Below are 23591 nucleotides of genomic sequence, written 5' to 3' on the forward strand. Positions count from 1 at the left end.
CACTTCTTACAGCTTTAATGCTGTGAACGTCTACTTACAGTCGTTTACAAGCTAGGGCAAAAATAAATAAATAAATAAATAAAAGGCTTAGATTACAAGTAAGATCACAAAATACTTAAACATTTCATACATCTGATATGAGGTGAGCGTTACATTAAAATCTCTATTGTGAGATGTTCAATGACCTCAACAGGTTTCAGTAGGTCTGTGGGCCTCTCACATCAAGCAAGGCTCAAAGTCAAACCCAGAAGGCGACTGCGCTTTAAATAAATAAGCCTGGAAACATAAATCAGGTCATGTTCTACTACTGTGGGGCATAGCCACGGTCACAAAGAAACACCTGTTAAATAAGCGTAAATTATTTTTCTGCTGTATTCCATAATGTGCAAGAAAGGATCAGCTGGAGATCTTATTCTTTAGAAATGAAACACTCTATTTGACATAGGCTGACACCCCAGAACAATGGAGGAACCGACTATTTATACAGAGACATTCTTAGTTACTGTTCTCTCACTTGTCATGCCTCATATGGGCATGTTGCTTTCTTGTTTCAGGAGACATATGACATACTGATGGATATTTGGATGTTAGCAAGACTGGTTAACAGGCAGGAATTTCCACTGAAAATAGTTTTCTTCCTCCTGAAGAGTAAAGTTAATCACGCAATATATGTATTTTCTTGGTTTTGTGACTTAGGTGGGGTCCCAGAGATCATCTAGAAAAGAAGTAGCTAAGTTTGAAGGTTCAGAAATTGGCTGTAGTTCACAGATTTTAAAATCAAGGAGGTAGCAAAGAAACAGATGCTTTTGAAAGTTTGCCCTTTTTACCCTTGTTGGAATTAACTGCAGATTTCTATAGTATGGTTTGTATCCATAAAAACATAGCAACGGCCCGTGTCTAATAGAAACAGCAGGAGAAAAATCTTCATTGCAGCCAGTAGAGTATACTTTCCTTCTCCTTTGCTTGTGGTCCGAAATAAACATTTCAGCATCTTTATCCTATTTTAATGCAAAAACGAAGTATTGAGCTGATGCGCAAAGAGAATAGAGATCCTATAAAATTATGGAAAAGTAGGGAAAGAATATAGATGGGGTTTGGTTGATAAAAGATTTTGATATTGGTAAAGTCCTTGGTATCACTAAGATATCTAGGAATTTTCTGGCACACTCACAAGTTAGGGTCGGTAGTGAATGAAAAAAGCAGCAGAATTTGCTTTCTACACTAGAATTGACACTTTTTATGAAGTAAAATTACCCTGCTATATAGTAAAAAGAATCAATTTCCAAAAAAAATCAGCTTATTAGAAATGAATTCTTAAAGGTGAGAAATTCAGGACTCATGAAATAATTTCATTGCCTTAACTTTCTGAGAAAGTTGTGTAGAAACCTGGATTATGAAAACTGCATGGTTTTAATTTGGGAAATCTTGTTGCTATTGGTAGATATAGAAATCACCACATAACAGGGAAAAAGTAATTCATAATGCTGTGAATTTTCTTACAGCTTCATGATAGCAAAGATCAGTGGTCATTCAAAGATCTATTACCTTTAATATTCACACACACAAAAATAAATAGATAAAAGTGATCAGGAAAACGTGTGCTAATTAGTATATTGCAAGACCACAGCCTATTGGGAAGATCAACGTGTTAAAAACAAATGACATCTCTTATGATTCAGGTTCTACTAAATAATCCATAAAGGAACTTAGGCTGTCAATTCTTACTCTTTTATCCTAAACAATTGTATGTCTTATGGCCCATATGATTATCTGTTTAAAAGTAGAAAAATTTTTTTTACTATTTTTAAAAAATTAAAGAATAAATTGTCATATTTATGAATGTGTTATTAATTTCTTTATAGACTTTACTAAATTTTTAGAGTGCCTCAAATGCCTCCATTTTACATAGAGGAGATATTCTGTAACATCAATTTCATGCAAATGTAGACTTAGAGGTGAAAAGATAAAGACAGAAGAAACCCAGAGTTTCTGTAAATGAGTAGACTGCCAAGATAAAATGCCAAGCTTATAGCCACTTGTCTTCTATGAAGTTCAGTTCAGTTCTCATCCCCTGCATGGAGGTCTCTCCTGCTTCTCTGGTCGAAGAATTTCTCTTAAGGTTATGAACTTTATTAGATTGTGTCTTGTGCTATTTTCTTTACATTTAAACATCCAGAGTGTTCTTCAAAGATATGTAGCATCTAATGAGTTCTTAGGATGTACCAAGCACTCTACTAGGCACTTTATATATAACTTTAATTTTGATCTCATAGCAATCTAAAATTTGGTTTTATTTTTCTGAATTTTATCAGTCATGAATATCAATCTGAGTGACCAATAATTGGGCACAAAGTAACATGTAATCTATAAATGGCAGAGCCAGACTTTGCATTTCTTTGCGACTTCAATGTGCACATTTTCCATTTATTACAGCATAAGGAAGGTAAAACAGCCTGATAGAATGCAATGAAGACAAGAAATTCTGTGCCTGGTTGCTGAGTCCAAAATGGACTCTTGCTCAAAGTATGTCAGTGTAGAATGTGTTGATAATAATTTATTTCAACACAAGTAGTGAATATATTAATTTATTTACTGATTTGAGAATAAGAAAACACTGTTTCAAATTATAGGTATAAACTGAGATGATTTGTGTCTGAAAGTTGAATCAATTAGGGGTTCATTCATACAGTTTAAATATCCCCATTTGAATTTTTAACCTTTATTGCATTCTCCCTGAGATCCAGTAGGACCATAAGCCACTGAGTTGCATGCTGCTAGAAGACAATACTCGAGTGACAGTGAAGAGATTGAGCATGGTTGGAACACAGCCGACCAGGACATGAGTTTTAACCTCACTAATTAACAGCATTTAAATTCAGAAAATGGATTAACCTTCTTAAGCCTTACCGTCTTCATATATAAAATAGGAATCATGTATATTCTTCTTCAATTTGGTTTTAAAAATTAAATATAATTCTGTATGAAAGCAATTGGCTTTGTAATTGGTACATGGTAAGCACTCAAAATTTATATTTGTACATGTACTAGAGTATTATACATATATAATTAAAATAATAAGCTACTATATAATCTATTTTATCAGTGTGTATATTTAGATAGTTAAATGATTAGATTAATAGAGACATAACAAGTAGGTAAAAAGTTCTGCCCTCAAAACTTATATCCTAAAAGGAAGAGGTATAGAGAACTCAATACAAGACTAGGTAATGCACTTAAGTGCTGTGAGATTGTTATGACACACTGGTCTTGGTCTTCATGAGAAAGAGATCACATTTGACTGAAATGATTGAAATAAAGCCTTCTTTGGAAAAGGCTGAATCTAAGCTTAGTTTTACAGGACCTAACCATCTTACAACAGTGTTGAAAAGGGATAAAGGAAGTATTTAAGCCCAGGGTTTCAAAAAAAATTATGTAAAGAACAAGACAGTAAATATTTTCAACTTTGTAGGCACAGGGTCTTTGCTGCAATATTCACCTGGTTGTAGTGCAAAGGAATCCACAGACAGCACAGAAATGAACGGGCATTTGTGCTAGTTTGAAAATGTTATGTACCACAAAAAAAGCCATGTTCTCTTAATCCCCATTCAATAGTGTTGAGGGTGGAACCCTTTGATTAGATTGTTTACATGGAGACATAATCTATTCAACCATGGGTGTGGCTTTTTTATTCGATGGAGATGTGACTCCACCCATTTAAGATGTATCTTGATTAGCTTACTGGAGTCCTTTAAAAGGGGAAACATTTTGGAGAGAGCTCAGAGCTGACAGCACCAACAGGAGACCCAGATGTTTGGAGATGCAGAAAGAAATCAGCAGATGCCAGCCATATGCTTTCCCAACTGACAGAGGCTGTCTGGACCCATCAGCCTTTCTTGAATCAAGGTATCTCTCTCTGGATGCCTTAGTTTGGACGTGTACATGGCCTTAGTATTGGTAACATGCAACTTAATAAATTCCCCTTTATAAAAGCCATCCAATTACTAGTAATTCCATTGAGCAGGTTTAACAAACCAAAACAACATAGCTGTGCTCCCATAACACTTTATTTACCAAAAGGGTAATGTGTTGAATTTGCCATTTATGTCAGAGTTTGTCTACTCCCAGTATTAACTATTGATTCACATGAACAGAGTCATTTGGTTTGGTAAAGCAAGGATCTTCTTCCCAGGAACAGAAAGTGATACATTAAAACAAATCATCATTATATATTGGGAGTTTGTGAAGAATATGCTTGGAAAGGTGCTCGTGTCCATCTATGCAGTGACTGGAATATGGAAGATGGACATTAGACCATGGACAACCTGGAAGTTGGAAGCTGAGGAAGACAGTATCTTTGTTAGAGCCAAGCTGCTGACCGATCAAGCTGGTTCAGACTACTGTAACTGCTCTTTCATTCATGGATCCTGCCTTTGCTAGTTCCGAATTAACTCCTCCAACATTGAGAGGCATGATCATAAATTTTAAATTCATTCATGTTATTGACTTGCTTAAAATACATCAGTTGCTTCTCCCATTAGATTACAAAGTAAATTTTGGACTTTTCCATATGATATACAAAGACCAATTTCAAATCCACACCAACTATATTGTACAGTTTTGAACGGTTTCATCAAACTCCTCAGTTTTATGAAAAATTATCAATTGGCTTGAAACTTCTGGTAGCATTAACTATACTTTCCCACCCATTCCGTACTTAAATCTACACTTGTTACAAGGCATTATAATTAAAAAATTATAAAATTACCTCCAAGATTAAACAGTTTTCCTTGTGGGAACTAGACTGCTTAATTTCTCAAAACTTAAAAACATGCTTGGGACATGGTAAGTGCCCCATAACTATATAGGATTTTTTTTGTATAGGGGTTGGATGGGCTAGAAACTAGAGTCAGGGAAGCTAGTTAATTTTTATTAAAACAGTCCAGGCATGTGGTAATTATGGATTGAACTAAGGTATTGACAACAGGAAAGCACAGAAAGGGATGGGTGCCAAAAGGATTAGAAATGAAGAGATGTGAAAACTCGCTCACTAACTGAGTATATGAGGAGAAGATGACCCTGAGACATTAGGCATTGATGAAGAAAGCAAGGCAGCATCATTTAATGGGAGCAGAACGCCAAGAGGAGAAACAGGAAATGTTAAGATGTCCTGATATTCTGATAAGATATTAACACAACTTGCAGGTAATGGTGTCCAGCAGTGAGTTAAAAATATGAATGGGAAGTTCTGGAGTGGAGTCAGGGTCTACATGCCAATTTGAATCTATTATGTATCCAAGAAAAACCATGCTTTAATTCTAATCCAATCTTGTGGGGTAGCCATTTCTTTTAATCCTGATTGAGTACTGTAAGATGGAAATTTTGATTAAATTAAATCCACAGAGATGCAGTGCTCCTGGCTTTGGGGGTGATTTTGATCAGATTATCTCCAGGAATATGTGGGGCGCTCAGTTGTGGGTGTGACCTTTGGTTAGATGGAGTTCTGACTCCACCTATTCAGGGTGGAACTTGATTAGTTCACTGGAATATTTTAAAAGAGGAAGCATTTTTTGGAAAAAGCTTCAGGGCAGACAGAAAGGACAGAGCCAAAACGAGTCTCAGAGGTACAAAAAGAAAATGCCCCCAGGGAAGTTGTTTGAAATCAGAAGCCTAAGATCCAACGTGATACAAGCAACATATCAGCTAACAGAGGTGTTCTGGACCCATTGGCCTTCCTTGAATTAAGGGATCATCTCTGGATGCCTAAATTTGGCCATTTTTATAGGCTTAGAACTATAAACTTGGAACTTAATAAATTCCCCTTTTAAAAGCTGTTCCATTTCTGGCATTTAAGCTGCATTCTAGCAGCTTAAAATACTAATACAGTATATAATACAAATTTGAAGATTTCATTCATAAAATTGATGATTAAGTCTATAGAAAACAGAGATATACTAGTTTCCAAATTTATATGGAAGGGAAAGTGACCTTGAATAGCTAAAGATATAAAATTGAAGAGCAAAGTGGGAGAACCATCACTTCTTGATTTTAAAGCTTACTATAAAGCTACAGTTGTCAAAACAGCATGGTACTGGCACAAAGATAGAAGTATCAATCAATGGAATAGAATCAAGTGTGCACAGATAGACTACCACCAAACATATGGACAACTGATCTTCAGTAATGCTCCTATATCTACTGAACTGGGACAGAATAGTCTTTTCAATAAATGGGCATGGTAAAATTGGGTATCAACAGCGAACAAAATGAAAGAGGACCCCTACCTTACACCCTATATTAATTCAAAATGGATTAAAAACCAAAACATAAGAGCCAATACCATAAAACTTCTAGAAAAAATGCAGAAAAACATCTTCAAGATCTAGGAATGGGAGAAAGCTTCTTAAATTTCACACTTAAAGTATGAGTAGTGAAAGAAAAAATAGACAAATGGGAACTCCTTAAGATCAAGAGTTTCTGTACATCAAAGGGCTTTGTCAAAAAGGTGAAGAGGCAGCCAACTCAATGGGAGAAAATGAAAACCCCATATCAGATAAAGGCTTGCTGTCTTGTGTACATAAAGAAATTATACAGCTCAACAAGAAAATAACAAACAATCCAATTATAAAATGGGCAAAAGATATTAATAGATACTTTCTGAAGAGCAAACACAGATGTCTACAAGGCATATGAAGACATGCTCATTTTAATTAGTTATAAGGGAAATGCCAATTAAGACTACAATGAGACACCTATAAGAATGATTGCTATTGAACAGACAACTACAAATGCTGGAGAGCATGTGGAGAAATAGGTACACATATTCGGTGTTGGTGGGAATGTATGATGGTATAGACTTTGTGGAAGACAGTCTGGCGGTTCCTTAGATAACTAAATACTGAGTTACCCTAAGACCTGGCAATACCACTGCTCAGTATATACTAAGAAGAGCTGAGGACAGTGATGTGAACAGACTTTTGCACACTGATTTTCATAGCAGCAATATTCACAATTGCCAACAGATTTAAACAATCCAAGTTCCCATCAACAGATGAGTGGAGAAAGAAAATGTTATGTATAAACACTATGGAATATTATGCAGTAGTTAGATGAAATGATGTCCCAAAACATATGACAATGTAGATGAACCTTAAGGACATAATGCTAAGTGAAATAAGTCAGTCACAAAAGGTCAAACACTATATGATTTCGCTGACTCTGGTAAAAGTAATCTCAGAAGTTACACTGTAAAATATAGCAGATATAGAGGTACACAAAAGCTAGAGATGGAGGAAAGTCTATTTGAAGAGGTTGACTCTAAGCGCCAGGGAATGGATGAAAGCAATGATAACTAGTTAGGCTTATAAATATCATTGCCATATTAAAGGTGAACATGATTGAAACTATGTATAGTGCCATGTACCCCAATGATTAAATTTACAATGTATTTAATCACGCAAGGACTTAAACTATTTCAATGGTTCACTAGTGAACAAAAAGTCAAGAGAAGAGAGACATAGGGTGGGAAATAAAAATGTAAGCTATGGCCAATAGTTAACAGGAAGACATCATCATTACCACAGCACTACCCGAGGCAACTAACTGGGGGAGAGGGACAAGTGAGAAGGGGTAGTTCTGATTTGATTGTTTGTGACATTATGTTTGTCAGTTCTTTATCTTATGGAAAATGAAAATTGTCTAAAATTAGGAGTGCTGCTGATGATACAACCAAATGAAAGTACTGGAACACATGGTTTGTTTATTTTGGATATTATCCACGATGCCCAATAGATGGAGGGAGCTGGAGGGCACAATGACTGAGAAGTTCAATGGCAAGCGGTGATACATTCTTATGATTGAATTTGGCGTGGTTACAGAAAGGAGGGATGTCAAGAGGCATAAGATGAACTGAATAAACCTTGGGGATATTATGGGCAGTGCAAAATAACCCAGAAATAAAAGAACAAATATACCAAAAGTCTCCTCAGAAAGAGTTGAAGTAATGAAAAAAGAGATCAGGCCTCAAGTAGAACTATTAAACGCTCCCATCTGGAAAACCTGGTTACCCTTTCAAAACTGGGGATGTAGCAAATGAACATGGCTGCTCAATCAGTATATTAGTATTCTTTCTAGCCTCCAGTGTTTTGGAGCAGCTAGAAGGAAAAATCTGAGATGATGGAATGGTAGTCCATGACAGACTCTGGGATCTGTTCTGTACCCACTTGCTGAAACGTGGTTTTCAAATTATTGCTTTCTTCTTTCTTTATTTTGTATATTTGTTATATTATATAATAAAAAAACAATTAAAAATACATTACAAAAAAATAACTGATCAAATACACTTGAAAAAAGGAGGTTGTGATCAGAGACAAATAAAAGAAGGCTTCTAGGGTTTCCACAATGCTGTGCCTTTGGCAGGTGTTTGCTCTGTAACTATTTGCTAAGCTGCACTTTGAAACTTGCTCTAATAACTACTTGTTAAACTATACTTTGAATTTTATTGCTTTTCTGCATACATGGTATATTTCACAATAAAAATGTTAAAAGAATAAAATAGACAGGAGAAGGATATAACGGGGTGCGAGGGTAGGTCCATAGTAGAATTTTTGTGTGCCATGTGGGAGAACTGGGTTCGATTCCTGGCCCACATATTTCCCAAAAACCAACACCCAAACAAACAAACACAAAAACAGAAATTCAACAAATGATGCTGCAATAACAGGATACTCACATGGAAAAAAATGAAATGGGACCCTGCCATACAGCACGCCAAAAAAAAAGTAGACATGAGAGGGATATAAAGAAAAGAAACTAACATTAATTTAATGACTTTCACATCCCAACAAAGGTTCCTGAGATGTTTAAGTATATTAAGACGGCATAATACTGTTTGACTTGCAGAGGGTGGTCAATAAATATTTAGTCCTCATAAACCTGTAAAGTAGGAATTCTTATCTCTACTTTTACGGATGAATCACAGAATCACTAAAATGATTTCCCTAGGCCATAGTAGGGAAATAAATGAACCAGAATTCAATACCCAATCACCTTAACATCTCTGCAGGGATAAAAAAATGACCTGAGGGAGAGGAATAAATTGGAAACCCAAAAGAAAAACACCATTCTTGGTGAATTAAAGATTTTGAAAAAATGGGATGGGATGAAGAGCACACATTAAGGAATCTACATCTGAACTTTGACACTGTCAATATGTTTTTTCTTTTACTTTCTGTGTTGTGACAGAAAAGAATCAGAAGTGAAGCTGGAATATGGGTCTGGTACAGTTGGGGGAAAAGGGATTGGTACCTATGCAAACTAAATTCAAGAGTGGGTGCACAGGAAGAAAAATAAGAATTAAATATATCAAGACTAAGAAATAAAGCAAGGTGGTTAAATAGAAGAGGAAATCTTAGAGGTAAAAATAAAATATATAACTGAAAGTAAGTGTATCATCCATAAAAATGCATAGCTCGATCAAATGGCTAGAAATAAAATGTTAATAAGTATTTTGGGGGTGACCGCTGTGTTTTGGAATATACTAGGCCATATGGGGAAATTTACAAGTTACAAAGCAGTCAAAATACTGGGCCATTAGAAAGCCCATCCGCTAGACATGTAAATGGTTTAATATGTAAAGTTTAAACAGCGTGTAAATAGTAAAATAGTAACTCAGTTCAGCAGAAGAGAGAGCAGATTTTCTCCTAGATTCCATGAATAACACAAAGTAATTAACACTTAATGGAAAAGTGCATTCTATTCCATTAAAAGTATATCAGGCCAGAGTAAATAAGGTTCAGATTGTCAAAGCTATATACATCATCTATGAAAGTGTTTTAAGTAAGTATAATTGTCTGCCCTAAGTTAATTTATAAGTAAATATAAAGTTTTTGCAAAAAATAAAAACAGCTTCAATTTTTAACTGCCGTCTAAGCAGTCTGTACAGTCACTTAAAGATTTTTATAGGTGGGTTTCATGGATCAAGGTAAATTTAAAAGTATAAATTTTAGTCTCTGATATTAAAATAAAAGGGAATTTCAACCAACCAATCAGATAACCAAAATTACACTCTACGAAGACAAAACAACTCCGTAAAATATTCTGAAAATATAAACAATATTTTATATCTTGTCTTTGAGTAATCAACATAGCTTATGAATACAGGATGGCATTTTGTAATAAATCATTATCTGTCATACATTAAAACAGCATATAAACATAGCGTTTTCTACGAGCCTCTGGATGATAGGATTTATTTGATAAATACTCATCTTTGGACTCAGAACTTTCATCAAGGACAAGAGTAATGTCCTGATGGTTGGCAGTATTCTACATGCTGTCTTTAGAGAAGTTCTCCCTGCTTGGCGGATAAAGAATTATTAGGCTATAAGACAACAATGAAGAGGAAGTGCATGCAAACTACAATCAGTGGGTTGTGTACCAGTGTACTAGTTGCTTGGCATGGTTTAGAGCAGTAATTATCGATAGGTATTGGGCAGGAGCCCTCTGTTCAAGTTTTACCTTGTTTTATTTCCAAGGATCTCATCAGTACATGAAATAATCTTATTTATTGACATTGAATTGCCTATCTACCTCAAAAAATATATGTAAGTCAACGAAAGTAGAAATTGTCTCTCATTCACCACTGGCAACTCAATAAATGGTTAAGTGAAAAATATCTCAAGGGCTCCTAACCTAACTTACTTACCTATGCCACAGGAAGAAACTAATTACTCCCTGCTTCCCATAGTAAATTTGTTAAGAAGAAATTAACAACAAACCACAAAAATTATTAACCAAATTATCATCATTACCAATACATACGCACCCTTAACTATTCATCTCTTCGAATCCACTCTTCTCATCTTTTACTTTCAAAACTATCTAACTCACTCCAATTTACCTAACACTAACCTAAAGGAGGTGGGGGCATAGTCAAAATCATTTTTGTCTTTGAGCCTTTTCACTAAAAAATCCGGAAGGTTTCTTAAAGCTGTGGATGGGCATGGATGGAGAGGCAACTAAATGAATCAAATACTACACTTGATTGCGCCATGCAATGAAGGCCTGGGACTAGATGGTGAAAGAAACAGGGGCCCAGCTGAGTCTAAGCCTCCAGCTACCCCTCTCAAGCTACCAGACATGTGAGTGAAGCCATATTAGATCCTCAGAATACCTCGGCCATCAGCTAAATACCACTAAGTAACGTCAGTCAACCACATGGGGCAGAAGAATCTTCCACTGAGCCCTGTCTGAATTCCGGACCTACGAAATCATGAGATATAATAAGAGTATAAGTGCAATAAACAAAATAAAATTTTCAGCAAGAAATAAAATTGTTTTAATTGCCAGTTTGGGGATAGTTGGTTATTCCACAATAGATAACTAGAATAGATGAATTAATATTTTGGAATTTCCACTAAATTAGGCAGTTTATTCATAGTACCAAAAATAACATCTAATGAAAAAATAGCAAAGTTTTCAAAGGGAAACATACTGACCTGACAACTGCATTTGTTGAAGCATCAGCATCCGAAGCATTTACCAGTAAAACATCTGTTCCAGTTGGTGCATCTTCAGGAATTGTTGTGAAATACATTTTACTGGCAAAGGTGGGGACATTGTCATTGACATCATCTACTATGACATTGATTATTCCAGTTCCAGTTAGGACAGGGGTTCCTAAAGAGAAAAAATATCAAAAATTAATGCTTATAAATACCAAAATAATAATAATAAATTTAACAAGCATTAGCTGTAAATAGCTTTACTGAAGATAATTCAAACGATTTTTCAAAGGACAGTTTCTGAAGCCAAGTAATTGAGCAATTTTTACATGCAAATATTTGCATTTATGAACTAGAACATAAACTCTTTCCCAGTGATCCTGCAACAATAGAGTATGATATGTTCTTATTCTATTTTAAAGGTACTGATTCAACAATGCAAAACAGAACAATATCATTTAAATGTCACAAAAAGGTGCTTTTGCCTTCTCTGAAATTACATGAAAATAGCACAAACCAGATTTGGAAACTACCCCCAGATATGGAATACTGGCCAACTGACAAAGCATTATTATGAACTTTATTTCTAGCAGTAACTATCAATGTTAATATGAAAATGTCAACATAGAGCCTGAATTCTTTATATCCCTTTTTCCACACTAATGATTATTTGTAGAGATGAAAGTTCCAAACTGTATCTCAACATTATAATCCTGGAATTGTGCAGAGATGGCTCGGTACAAAGCTCCAGGCATCAGTTCCTCCACCAGAACAACCACTACCTGGCAGGGACTATCTGAATAAGCTACACTGAAATCCTGGAATCCAGCAGAGCACTGTGTAGCTATGAGTGGTAGGAAAAGGCTGGGAAATTGCAGCAAATACAAGTGAAGAGCAAACCTAAGGAGTGTTTTACTGTCACCCATTCCACTGTGTCACAGTAGGCAGCAGGAAGGTATGGCCTCAGGCATAGCTGGCTGGTACCAAAGACAGAAATAAAAGTCTAGTCTTCAGGATTCTGACCTGACAACTGCATTTGTTGAAGCATCAGCATCACCAATCGCTGCTTTTGCTGAGCTACTTTGAATCGCTGGGGTCCCAGCTCTGGGTTTCTACCCACACAGGACAAAGGGGTGGCGGAGAATTAAAGAAGGTGTTTTTCTTTAGAGCTGCAGAGGGCAGGTAAAAGACTGCAGCATCACTGAAAAAAGACCTTTAAAAATGACCTTCAAGATGCCCAAGGGGATGAAAGAAAATAAAGAAGGAGTACTAAAGGATATTAGGAAAATAGTTGAAAATATTTTCAACTCTTAGGAAAATAGAAGAAAAGTACAGGGAAAAAACTAACAGATATAAAAAAAACCAATGCATGAGCAGTAGGGGAATATCAATAAAGAGAGAAATTTTAAAAAGGAACATACAGAACTACTGGAGTTGAAGACCACAAAACTGAAATGAAAAATTCCCAAGAGGTTTTCAACAGCAGATTGGAGCTGGCAGAGAAAATAGCCAGTAAACTTGAAGATAAGACAACAGAAATAAGTCATGCTGTGGAGCACAAAGAAAAATAATTATAAAAAATGAAAAGAGTTTAAATTTCTTTCAGTATCTTAGGCTATTTTCACAGAAGAAATAGTCAAAAAACAATGACAGAAAACTTCCCAAACTTAGTAATACATGGGAATATGTACATCCCAAAAGCCCAGGAAGTACCAATTAGATTAAGTGCTGATTTCCCATCAGAAATCATGGAGGCAAGAAGACAGTGAGTTGAATACTTCTTAAAGTGCTGAGAGAAAGCAAGTGCCAATTAAGAATTTCATAGCCATTGAGATTTTCCTTCAAAATCAGATAGACGTTCAGATATTCCCAAATAAACAAAAGCTCAAGGAGTCCATTACCACTAGACCTGACCTACAAGCAGTGTTAAAGGGCATTCTTCAGACTGAAAGGACAGGGCACCAAACAGTGGGTCAAAGCAGCATAAAGAAATAAAGACTTGTGGCAAAGATAACCATGGGTGTAATTATAAATGCCAGTACTTTTGCATTGTATATTTTGATATGTAACTCCACTTTTTACTCCCTGCAGGTGCTAAAATGCAAAAGCATAAAAAGTAATGTGAAATCTACTGTTTTGAGGATACAATGTACAAAGTACATTGTACAGATTTGTAGCAAGTACAAAAAAAGGTGGGTGTAGGTAGAAGGAATAGGAGCAGTGTATGTGTGTGCTATTGAAATCAAGTGAGTATCAAATGAATGTGATTGCTGTATATTTAGGATGTTAAATTTTAACTCCATGGTAACCATGAGGAAAATATATGAAAAATACATCCAAATAGAAATGAGAAGGTATTTCAAATGGTGCAATGCAAAAAGTCAAATAAATATGAGAATTGGCATTAGTGGAAAAAATGGAAAAGAAAAGGTATAAGAGGTAGAAAGACTAAATAGAAAAATGGCAGAAATATGTCATACATGCTCAGTGGTGACTTAAAATGTGAATGGATTCATACACACACACACACCCCAGTCAAAAAAACAGAGATTGGCAAAATGGATTTAAAAGCATGACCCAACTATATGTTGTTTACAGGAGACTCACCTTAAATTCAAAGGTATAAGTAGGCTGAAAGTGAAAGGGTAGAAAACGTTCCTCTTTTTATATGAGAAGATAAGACCTGTACACTAACAACTAGATAACCCACATGGTCTCAATAAGAAATAGAAGATCTCAACATACTGCTGGCCATTAAAGAGACTGAATCATTAATCAAAACCTCCCAACAAAGGAAAGCCCAGGACTAGATGGCTTCACAGTGGCTTCACCAAACATACTAAGAAAAATTAACATGAAATCTGCCAAAACTCTTCCCAAAAAATTGAAAAGGGAACATTCCCTAATTCATTCTCTGAAGCCAACTCATCCTCATTGCAAAGCCAGATAAAGACACCAAAAGAAAAGAAAATTAAAAATGACTATCTCTCATGAATATAGATGCAAAAATCCTCAACAAAATACTAGCAAATCAAATCCAACAGCACATTAAAAGATTTATACACCATGATGAAGTAGAATTTATCCAGGGATGCATGGGTGGTTTAACATTTTTAAATAATCAATTAATATAATACACCAAAATAACAGAATAAGGGAAATAAATAAAAACACATGACAATCTTAATTGATTGCAGATAGAGCATTTGTCAAAATCCACCCCCTTCTTGATGAAATCATTTAGAAAAGTAGAAGTAGATGGAAACTTCCTCAACATGGTGAAGGGATGAATGAAAAAGCTACAACTGTCTCTTACTTAATGAGGAAAGACTGAAAGCTTTCCCTCTATGATCAGGACAAGACAAAAATGCCTAGTGTCACCACTGTTTTTCAACATTTCAACTTTCAACATTGCTGGAAGTTCTGTTCAGATCAATTAGGCAAGAAAAAGAAATAAAAGGCTGCCAAACTGGAAAGGATGAAGTGAAACTTTCCCTATTTGCAGATGACATGACCCTATATACAGAAAATTCTGAAAAATCCACAACAAAACTTCTAGAGCTAGTAAATGCATACAGAGTACAAGATCAACATGCAAAAAATAAGTTATGTTTCTACACATTAGATGCAATCATAAGAAATCAAGAAAAAAATTACATTTACTATAACAACTGAAAGAATGAAATACATAGGAATAAATCTAGCCAAATCTGTGAAAGACGTGTACATGGGAAACTAAACTCATTGCTAAAAGAATCAAAGGAAGCCTAAATAAATGGAAGGACATTCCATAACTATGTATTGGAAGATTAAATATGGCTAAGTTGTCAATTGTACCCAAAGTAATTTATAGATTCAACACACTCCAACAAACTTCTTTGCAAAATGGAAATGCCAATGATCAAATTTATTTGGAAGGGTAAGGGACTCTAAATAATTAAAGCCATCTTGAAAAAAGATTGAAATTGAAGGATTCACACTTCCCCATCTTAAAACTTACTACAAAGTCACAGTTATCAGAACAACATGGCACTAATACAAGGATAGACATTTAGACCAATGGAAGCAAAATAAGAGTTCAGAAATCAACCCTCATACTTATTGCCAACTGATTTTTGACAAGGTGCAAAGACTATTCAATTGGGAAATAATAGTCTATTCAACCAATGGTGCTGGGAAAATAAAAGAATGAAGGTGGACTCCTAACTCACACCAGATACAACAGCATATGAAATGGATTGAAGACCTAAATATAAGAGCCAGAACTGAAAAATTCTGCAAAGAAAATGTAAGGAATAATCTTCAGAACTTTGTGTTCATCAAAAAAACAAAGTTACAAGTGTTGGAGAGGTTATGGAGAAACAGGAACACTCTTTATTGCTGGTGGGAATGTGAAATGGTTACAGGTGCTGTGGAGGACAGTATGTCAGCCTTTCACAAAGCAAAGTATAGAATTACTATATAAAACAGGAATCCCACTTCTAGGTATATATTCTAGCTTGCTAGCTGCCAGATGTAACACACCAGAGATGGATTGGCTTTCAATGAAAGGCGATTCATTTAGTTAATGCATAGTTCTTCAGAGAAAAAGCAGCTAACTTTCAACTGAAGTTCTTTCTCACGTGCTAGCCTTCTTTCCAGGGTGATCACTGCTGGCCTTCTCTCCAGGCCTCTGAGTTCCAACAACTTTCCCCGGGGTGATTCCTTTCTGCATCTCCAAAGGCCTGGGCTGAGCTGTGAGTGCTGAGATGAGGTATGCTGAGCTGCTTGGGCTGTGCTATGTTGAGCTCTCTCATTTAAGCACCAGCCAATTAAATCAAACATCATTCATTGCAGCAGGCACGCCTCCTAGACAACTGCAGATGTAATCAGCAACAGATGAGGTTCACATGCCATTGGCTCATGTCCACAGCAATAGAACTAGGCACCTTCACCTGGCCAAGTTGACACCTAAACCTCACTACCACAGTATATGACCAAAAGAACTGAAAGCAAGGCATTGAAAAGATATCTTCACACTGTTGCTCATATAGGAATCATTCATAATTGTCAAAAAATGAGAGCAACGTAAATGTCCATAAACCAATAAATGGATATGCAAAATGTAGATACACACAATGGAATATATTATTCAGCCATACAAAGAATGAAGTTCTGATACATGTGACAAGATGGATGAGCCTGGTAGACATGTTGAGTGAAACAATCCACACACGAAATGAGACATATTATGTGATCTTATTGATATAAAACAACTAGAATAAGCAAAATCATCAGCAGCATCTAGAGTACAGGTTACCAGAGGATAAAGAGTGGACATGGAATAGGGAGTTAAGGCTAAAATGTACTGAGTTTCTATTTGGGTGATGGAAAAGTAATGGATGGTGGTAATGGCAACACAACATTGCGAATTAAGTAACAGCAATAATTATACATTTGAATGTGGTTAAAAGAGGAAATTTTACATTGTATATATATATTATTAGAATACAATTTTTTAAAATATCCATGGGACTGCATAATATAGAGAGCCCTAAGTGAAAGCATGGACTATAGTTAATAAGTGTAATCACTAAACTGTCCTCTCATCAAATGTAATAAATGTACCACACCATGCAATGTGTTAATAGGTGCTTTATGGTAATCCTGTGTTTTATGAACGATTTTTCTCTAAACCTACAATTCCTTTAATAAAACAAATCAAAATTATATTCTCACATTTGATGAAAGTAGCCTTATGTTGATGAGCTAAGCTGGAGTCATTTTGGTTGGCGCCTTAAATATTGAATATGAATTTTAATTTTATTTCCTCTTCCTGCACTGTTATCAGCATATAATGAAAATTCAACATTTAACAACACCCCAGCACATACTATCTGCACTTCACAAAGTGAGCCAACTCATTTTATGGAGGTCAGATGCCATATTTAGTTAGATCCTGTGATTTTTCCACTTAAGTAAAAGGCAAATTACCTACCATTGGTTCTGGTTTTCAAACTCTTACTCTTCTAAATAGAGAAAATGAAGAATTATCTAAAAAAATAAAAGAAAATAAAGCCCTAATACTCCCCTATGCTGTTGAATATATAGCCTTATTGCCCATAAAGTCATTTCCGTGCATATGAAATTTAAATGGTATTCATTTTTTATCATTCAGCATTCTGTATTAAGTCCATTCATTACTTCATTCATTCATCTATACAATATGGAGTACCTTCTATCGCAGAGTGGTGTTGAGAATCACCACCTTTCAATATTAGTTTTTCTAATACTCTTTGAGACTTTCTGATATTTGCTTTTCCTCTATTCAAACATTTCTCTATGTGCTTAAATGGAATGGCTGATGGCATCGTTCCGATCAGCTTTATGCTCAGATGTGTATGAACCAAAGTCAGCAGACTAGACAATTGTGGAATGCGATGGTTTTGGTAATTGTTATTTTTGTGATCTATGAAGGAAACTCAAATTTATTGAAGCTGAAAGTACTTGTATGACCACTTGATCTGGGCACTGTACTGAGGCCCTGATCCCTTCGGAAACCTACACAATTAGGAGGCATGCTGAGAATTGTTGCCATATATATTTTTCTCAGTAGGGTAGTTTCTATTAAGCTTTCCATTTACATTAACATATATTTTTAAAAAGTTAATGAATGCAGAAATCTCACCTATTAGGCATTTGATTTTACATTAATGGAAAGACAATTAGCTCTCATTCTATTGATTATATTTCTTTTTTTTTTTTTTTTGGCATGGGCAGGCTCCGGGAATTAAACTCAGGTCTTGGGCATGGCAAGCGAGAATTCTGCCACTGAGCCACTGCTGCACCACTCCTACTGATTACATTTATAATTAACTACAGACTCAAAATATTCTAACTGATTTACATTAGTTGCTTTGTGTAAACAGTGGTGAGATTACACCACAAACATTTCATACACACACCAAAACAGATCCAGAAGTATCATAAACATTGGAGAAACACATCAAAATTTAGACATTAAAAAATAGTTTCACTCAACATATTAACAATAATACCTAATATTTATTGAGTCTTTCAGTGTGCAATACATAGGTTTAAGAAGTCTAACCCTCCTAAATTAGTCCTGCTGTGTCTCCCTTTTATATGTGAAGAGACTGAGGATGAGGAAGGTCAAGTAACTTTTTCAAAGCATCCCAGTTTGCGAGGATAGAGCTGGGATTCTCGCCCTGTGACTGGGACGTAGATGTCTGCCTCTGGAACATTTTGACGCTCCACCTGAGGTGCTGCAACCAGTGCTGCTAAGTGAGCTGCTGAGATTGTATCCTGAGCAGAGCACCTGACAAACCTACGGTCTAAGTGAGGCAGGAGGTGGAGGGAAAGGCCCCTTTGTGTGAGATCCCAGCTATTTGCCAGCTTAAGTTTGTGTTAAGTTAAAGTTTGGGAGAATTAACCTTGGCATGGGTTTTGAATTTCTCACAAAAGAGACATTAAAACGAAAATGATTTTCTGGGGCATCGTTCCTGACCAATAGCTTGACCTATTGGTTCATGAATTTGTGTTTATTTTCTTATACCATTGGATGAAATGGAAGTGAAGCACTTCAGCAGTCCTCCAGTGGGGCACTATAAAGCAAAATCAAACAAGTCAAAAAGCACCTTAGCTGGGGAACATCAGTGCATTTACGTGGGGCAAAGGCTTTCCTGGGAGGGGAAGAAGGTACGTGTGATGAACAGAGAAAAGGGACAACTAAATCAAGGTCCTAGAGGACAAGGATGGGAGGAGACGCAGGGCTTTCTTTTAACCGGCATCTCGTCTAGACACTAAATCTCACTCATCTCATCTGTACAATAGGAATAATTAGAATAGACGTGTCGAAGGGAATGAATAAGGCAACGTATGTAATGTACTTAGGATAATGCTTAAAACAGAGTTAAAATGTATTCTCTATTACTCATTATTATTGTCCTTGTTTTACAGAGAAAATAATAGAAAATTGACTGAAGCTCCGGTTTTAATCTAATAGACTTGGGTGTCAAGCCCTGTGGACTTTTTTTCCTACAAAACTTTATGCTCTACCCAATGATAATATTATTTAGGAAAACATTTGGAATCAAACTTTACTCTCAAGGGTTCCTTTGTAAGTGTAAAAATACAGCAAATTTAGTTCTCAAAAAAGTTAATTTCCTGGAAGATGCTTATTCTGAAATTTTTAAATGTGAAATTTTAAATTGCATAGTAAGATTTTTAAGGGAGTCTTAAAAATTTGGGATATGCACATTCCTCTTGGGCCCACAAGGTTATTTCTTAATAACCTTGTCAAGAAATAACCCCAGTAACTGCCAGGAAAAAGTTTTATCTTTGGCATTCTAAAATGTCTGGTGACACACATACGGAAATCCACATAAAACAATGGCTATGGCATCTGGTCAGGATCATGTGCTTGCTTTCTTTGCTTATAAATTGCTGAAATACTGTTACTGACACATTTTCTGAATTAGTAAGCAAAAAGAAAAAAAGTGTTTACCTATGAAAACATTCAGCAGGATCAATCTCACTGTCTTCACATCAGGGGGGAAAAATCTTATTTTTCGGAAGATTTTAAAAGCACGCAGACCACACCAGACAATCTTGCCTTGGGAAATGGCCCAAGCAGACCATGATACAGCTTCTCAAGCCAAGAATGCTCTGCAGCCTCTTCTGCTCTTCCCTTAGCCTCTACCACAGTCCTTTCCTAAGTCCCTGGAGGTCCCCCTTCCAATTTACTTCCCAGGTGAAGAACGGACAGAGCAGAGCACAATCTTGTGAGCTGCCTCTCTTGTTGTCCCAGTACCAGGGTCTTTTTTTTTTCAATCTTACAAGGAAAACCCTACATAACATTGTTTTATAACTTCTAACTCCTTTACTGAGATTTTTCTAGCCCTAAATTTGAATTCTTTCCCCCAAATTTTTAACTTTTATTTTTTATTTACCAGCTCCCCCACCCCATGCTTAGCCCTCCACTCCTCCACTCACAGCATGTGTCTCCCTCCCCCAGCCTCCTCAAATCAGCCTCTCAGCATTTGACAGGAGGTGAAATCAAAGGAGGAAGATAGGTCTGGGCTGACTTCAAGGGAGTAAGTCTCATTTCTACAGCACCCTTTACACATGAGGGATGCACGATTCCTTGCCCTTCACTCACACAGAGGTTGGCATTCCCCTTTATCTGCTAATCGAATGATAAAGTTATGCCTTTGTTGTTTTTGTGTGTTTGCATTTCTGCTTATTTTTGAACCATCCCTTTTAACTGCATGAAGGAGCCATCTATTTCCCACCACTTCTATGGTTAGATCCCATGTGAAATGCTATAAAAGGTTTACTATTATTTTATCTCCAATCTGGACCTTGCTGCTGATTCCAGGTTGATAAACCCAACTGCATCATTTTTAACCTCCTTCTAGGAGTTAAAAAAAAAGTCTGAACTTCAGTATGTTCAAAATTGAAATTATAATCAATTGCTGTAAGCGTAGCCCATATATTAGTTTATGAATTAAAAAATATATGTGTATATACATATCCATAAGCACTTATGCATACATGTTTGTATAAGCATAGTATTGACTGCTTATTTGGTAACAGATTTATGTATATCATATATACATTTATTACTCATTTAATATACAGAGTCCATGAAGTAGGTATTAGTATTTCATTTTTAAAGTAAAGAAGTTGAGATTCAAAGAATTTAAGCAATTTGTTTACATTCAGCCAGGGTGGATAAGGAGAGACAATTTTAAACTCTCAAGTGAAAAAAAAATGTTTCTGAGTTCATTAGGCTTAGATAAAACTATGCCACTTTTATTACAGATGTTAGCTCTTTATAATTATCATCATCATCAATGCACGTCAGCTGTATCCTTTATTAAACTGTAAACTAATCAAAGCAGGACTTGTGTGATCATCTCTGTTTACCCAAAATGCATACTCTTAGATCTTATGTTGATTTTGTGTTAAAGTTCAAAGAGCTGAAAACTTCTAGAAATATTCAGCCTTGGAATAGATGTGTTAGCCTAAAGCTGGGACCAGAAGAAAAGATCCCAAAGTTCAAAGTTTTGGAGATAGAGATAGCATACTGCTTACAAACAGAGGTCCCAATTTATCCTGAATCCCATGAGAAGTCATATGACTAGGGGCCAATGCCTAGCTTGAATGGATCTGATAATGATGAAGTATATGAGTAGTGGTGTAACAGGGCAAGATTAATCAATTTCATCTGGAATCGGTTTATAAGAACCAGATGCAGTCAAGAAAAAGAGGCAGGAAATTATGACCCAGTTCCTGGTGGCAGATGAGTCAATGAAAGAGGTACAAGTTAATAATGAAATAAAGGGTCAACATCTCAAAAATTCACAACTGTAAAGCTTAGGAAAGTACAGTGGATATTTGAAATATAATTAGAAGTTACAAAGTAAAAGGAATTTTCAATGTCAATCTGTAAAACTATGTATATTACATATATATCTGTGTGTGTGTGTTTAAACAAACATGGATAAATTGATATGACAATTTCAGATTTTGGGGGCAAATAGTAAAGATTATCTTGATTTTAAGTAGCTAGGCTGAATGGTATTTAAAGTGTGCAAAAACCAAAACAGGTTACACACACACACACACACACACACACACACACACACACACACACACCAAAAAAAGTAAAACAGAAGAACTATTCACAATTTAATCCTCTGATATTTCAGTACACCACAGTTAGTTCCTACCCTTGTCTGAGTCATTGAATTTGGGAAATTATTAAACTGTAGAGCCATTTAAAACGGGTGGCTAAATATGCCCAAATATATAAAAATAAAGTATAAGAAACTTTAAAATAAGATTTTAAGAAGAAAAGAGATTCAGAAAAAAATATATTTTTTAAAAGTGTAATTAATGAGGCCAAAGGACTAAATAAAGTTCAAACTGCAAGTAGATTATATTTGTTCTTAGTGTCTATAAATTAAACACAATTTTCTTGAAATAAGAAGAAAACAATTCAGTAGAAATAGAATGTTTGTTTAAAGAAAATCTGTTGCTTTGCAACAAAGCACATTTCCTTCTTGACTTCAAGCATTTGGTAAATGGAGCCCTAGACAAGGAGGTATGTGCTTGTTGTAATAAAATTCTAGCTTCTTTTTGCCCTACAAGGTAAACAAGCTATTCTCACAGCAAGTAAGCTATCTACTAGAAATGTCTTGAAATTCACCAATTTCATAATAATATTGAAGATTCTGCAGATGTAAATGTGAATCCAGAAAGTATATAAAATAAACAAGCACTCAACATTGCAATTATGGCCAAGAATTTTGTATTTTAAAATTCCATTTTATAATTTAATTTATTACAGTGGCTGAGTAATTATATAAAGGAATTTATATAAATCCTACACTATGATAGCTCTAGCACTATTTAATTTATAAAATCATTGGTGCTTTATGAAAGTTTTAAAGCAGTTTTCGTTATTAAAAGTATTTATCACAGCAGACAAGGCAAACTCTTTTCTAAACTTTTCCCACCATTAATACTGACAAAATGTCATCTTACTGGAACATTTTAAGAAATAGCTCTATTCAGATGTAAAATGTCATTTTCCACAGAAGTGACCTCGCTTTTGACTTCAGAGCCATTTGTATGTAATAACTCCTCAACAAAACAATGTGACAGTTCACTATAAACTCAAATATCATCATATTTTTGCTATGAAAATAAGGCATAATGATTACCCCTCTTAGCTTTTAATATTAATTTTTGTAAAAATATCATATCTCCCCTCCATTAAAAAGTAATTTCCAATCCCTTACAAGTTTATTGCCTTGTTTCAGTCAGAAGACAAATGTCCTTGATTAAAAATGCTAATAACTGAACTTCTCCCCTCAGACCTTTAAATTATGCTATCACCTAGACACTTTATAACTGAACTCTAGCCAAAACCTATAGTCAGAATATCTCCATATCCCTTTAGCATATTTAACTTTGAATAGATGTATAGAGGTTGACTTTTAATTCATACGCAGGTTAATTTCCTATCCCCAAAATAAATACAAATACACGAACAGCCCAACTGACTACAATATGTGTGTA

At 35.4% G+C, this 23591-nt stretch overlaps 1 protein-coding gene across 1 annotated transcript in view; it reads right to left on the bottom strand.

Annotated features, from left to right (window-relative positions):
- Window positions 1–23591, bottom strand: part of FAT4 (FAT atypical cadherin 4) — a 163816-nt gene that overhangs the window by 42584 nt on the left and 97641 nt on the right. Inside the window, exon 7 of the mRNA XM_077140084.1 lies at window positions 11496–11676. Within this exon, the coding sequence (XP_076996199.1) occupies window positions 11496–11676 (181 nt within the window). The remainder of the gene's footprint in view (window positions 1–11495; window positions 11677–23591) is intronic.

This window comes from Tamandua tetradactyla, chromosome 22, assembly GCF_023851605.1.
Source record: "Tamandua tetradactyla isolate mTamTet1 chromosome 22, mTamTet1.pri, whole genome shotgun sequence".
Lineage (NCBI taxonomy): Eukaryota > Metazoa > Chordata > Mammalia > Pilosa > Myrmecophagidae > Tamandua > Tamandua tetradactyla.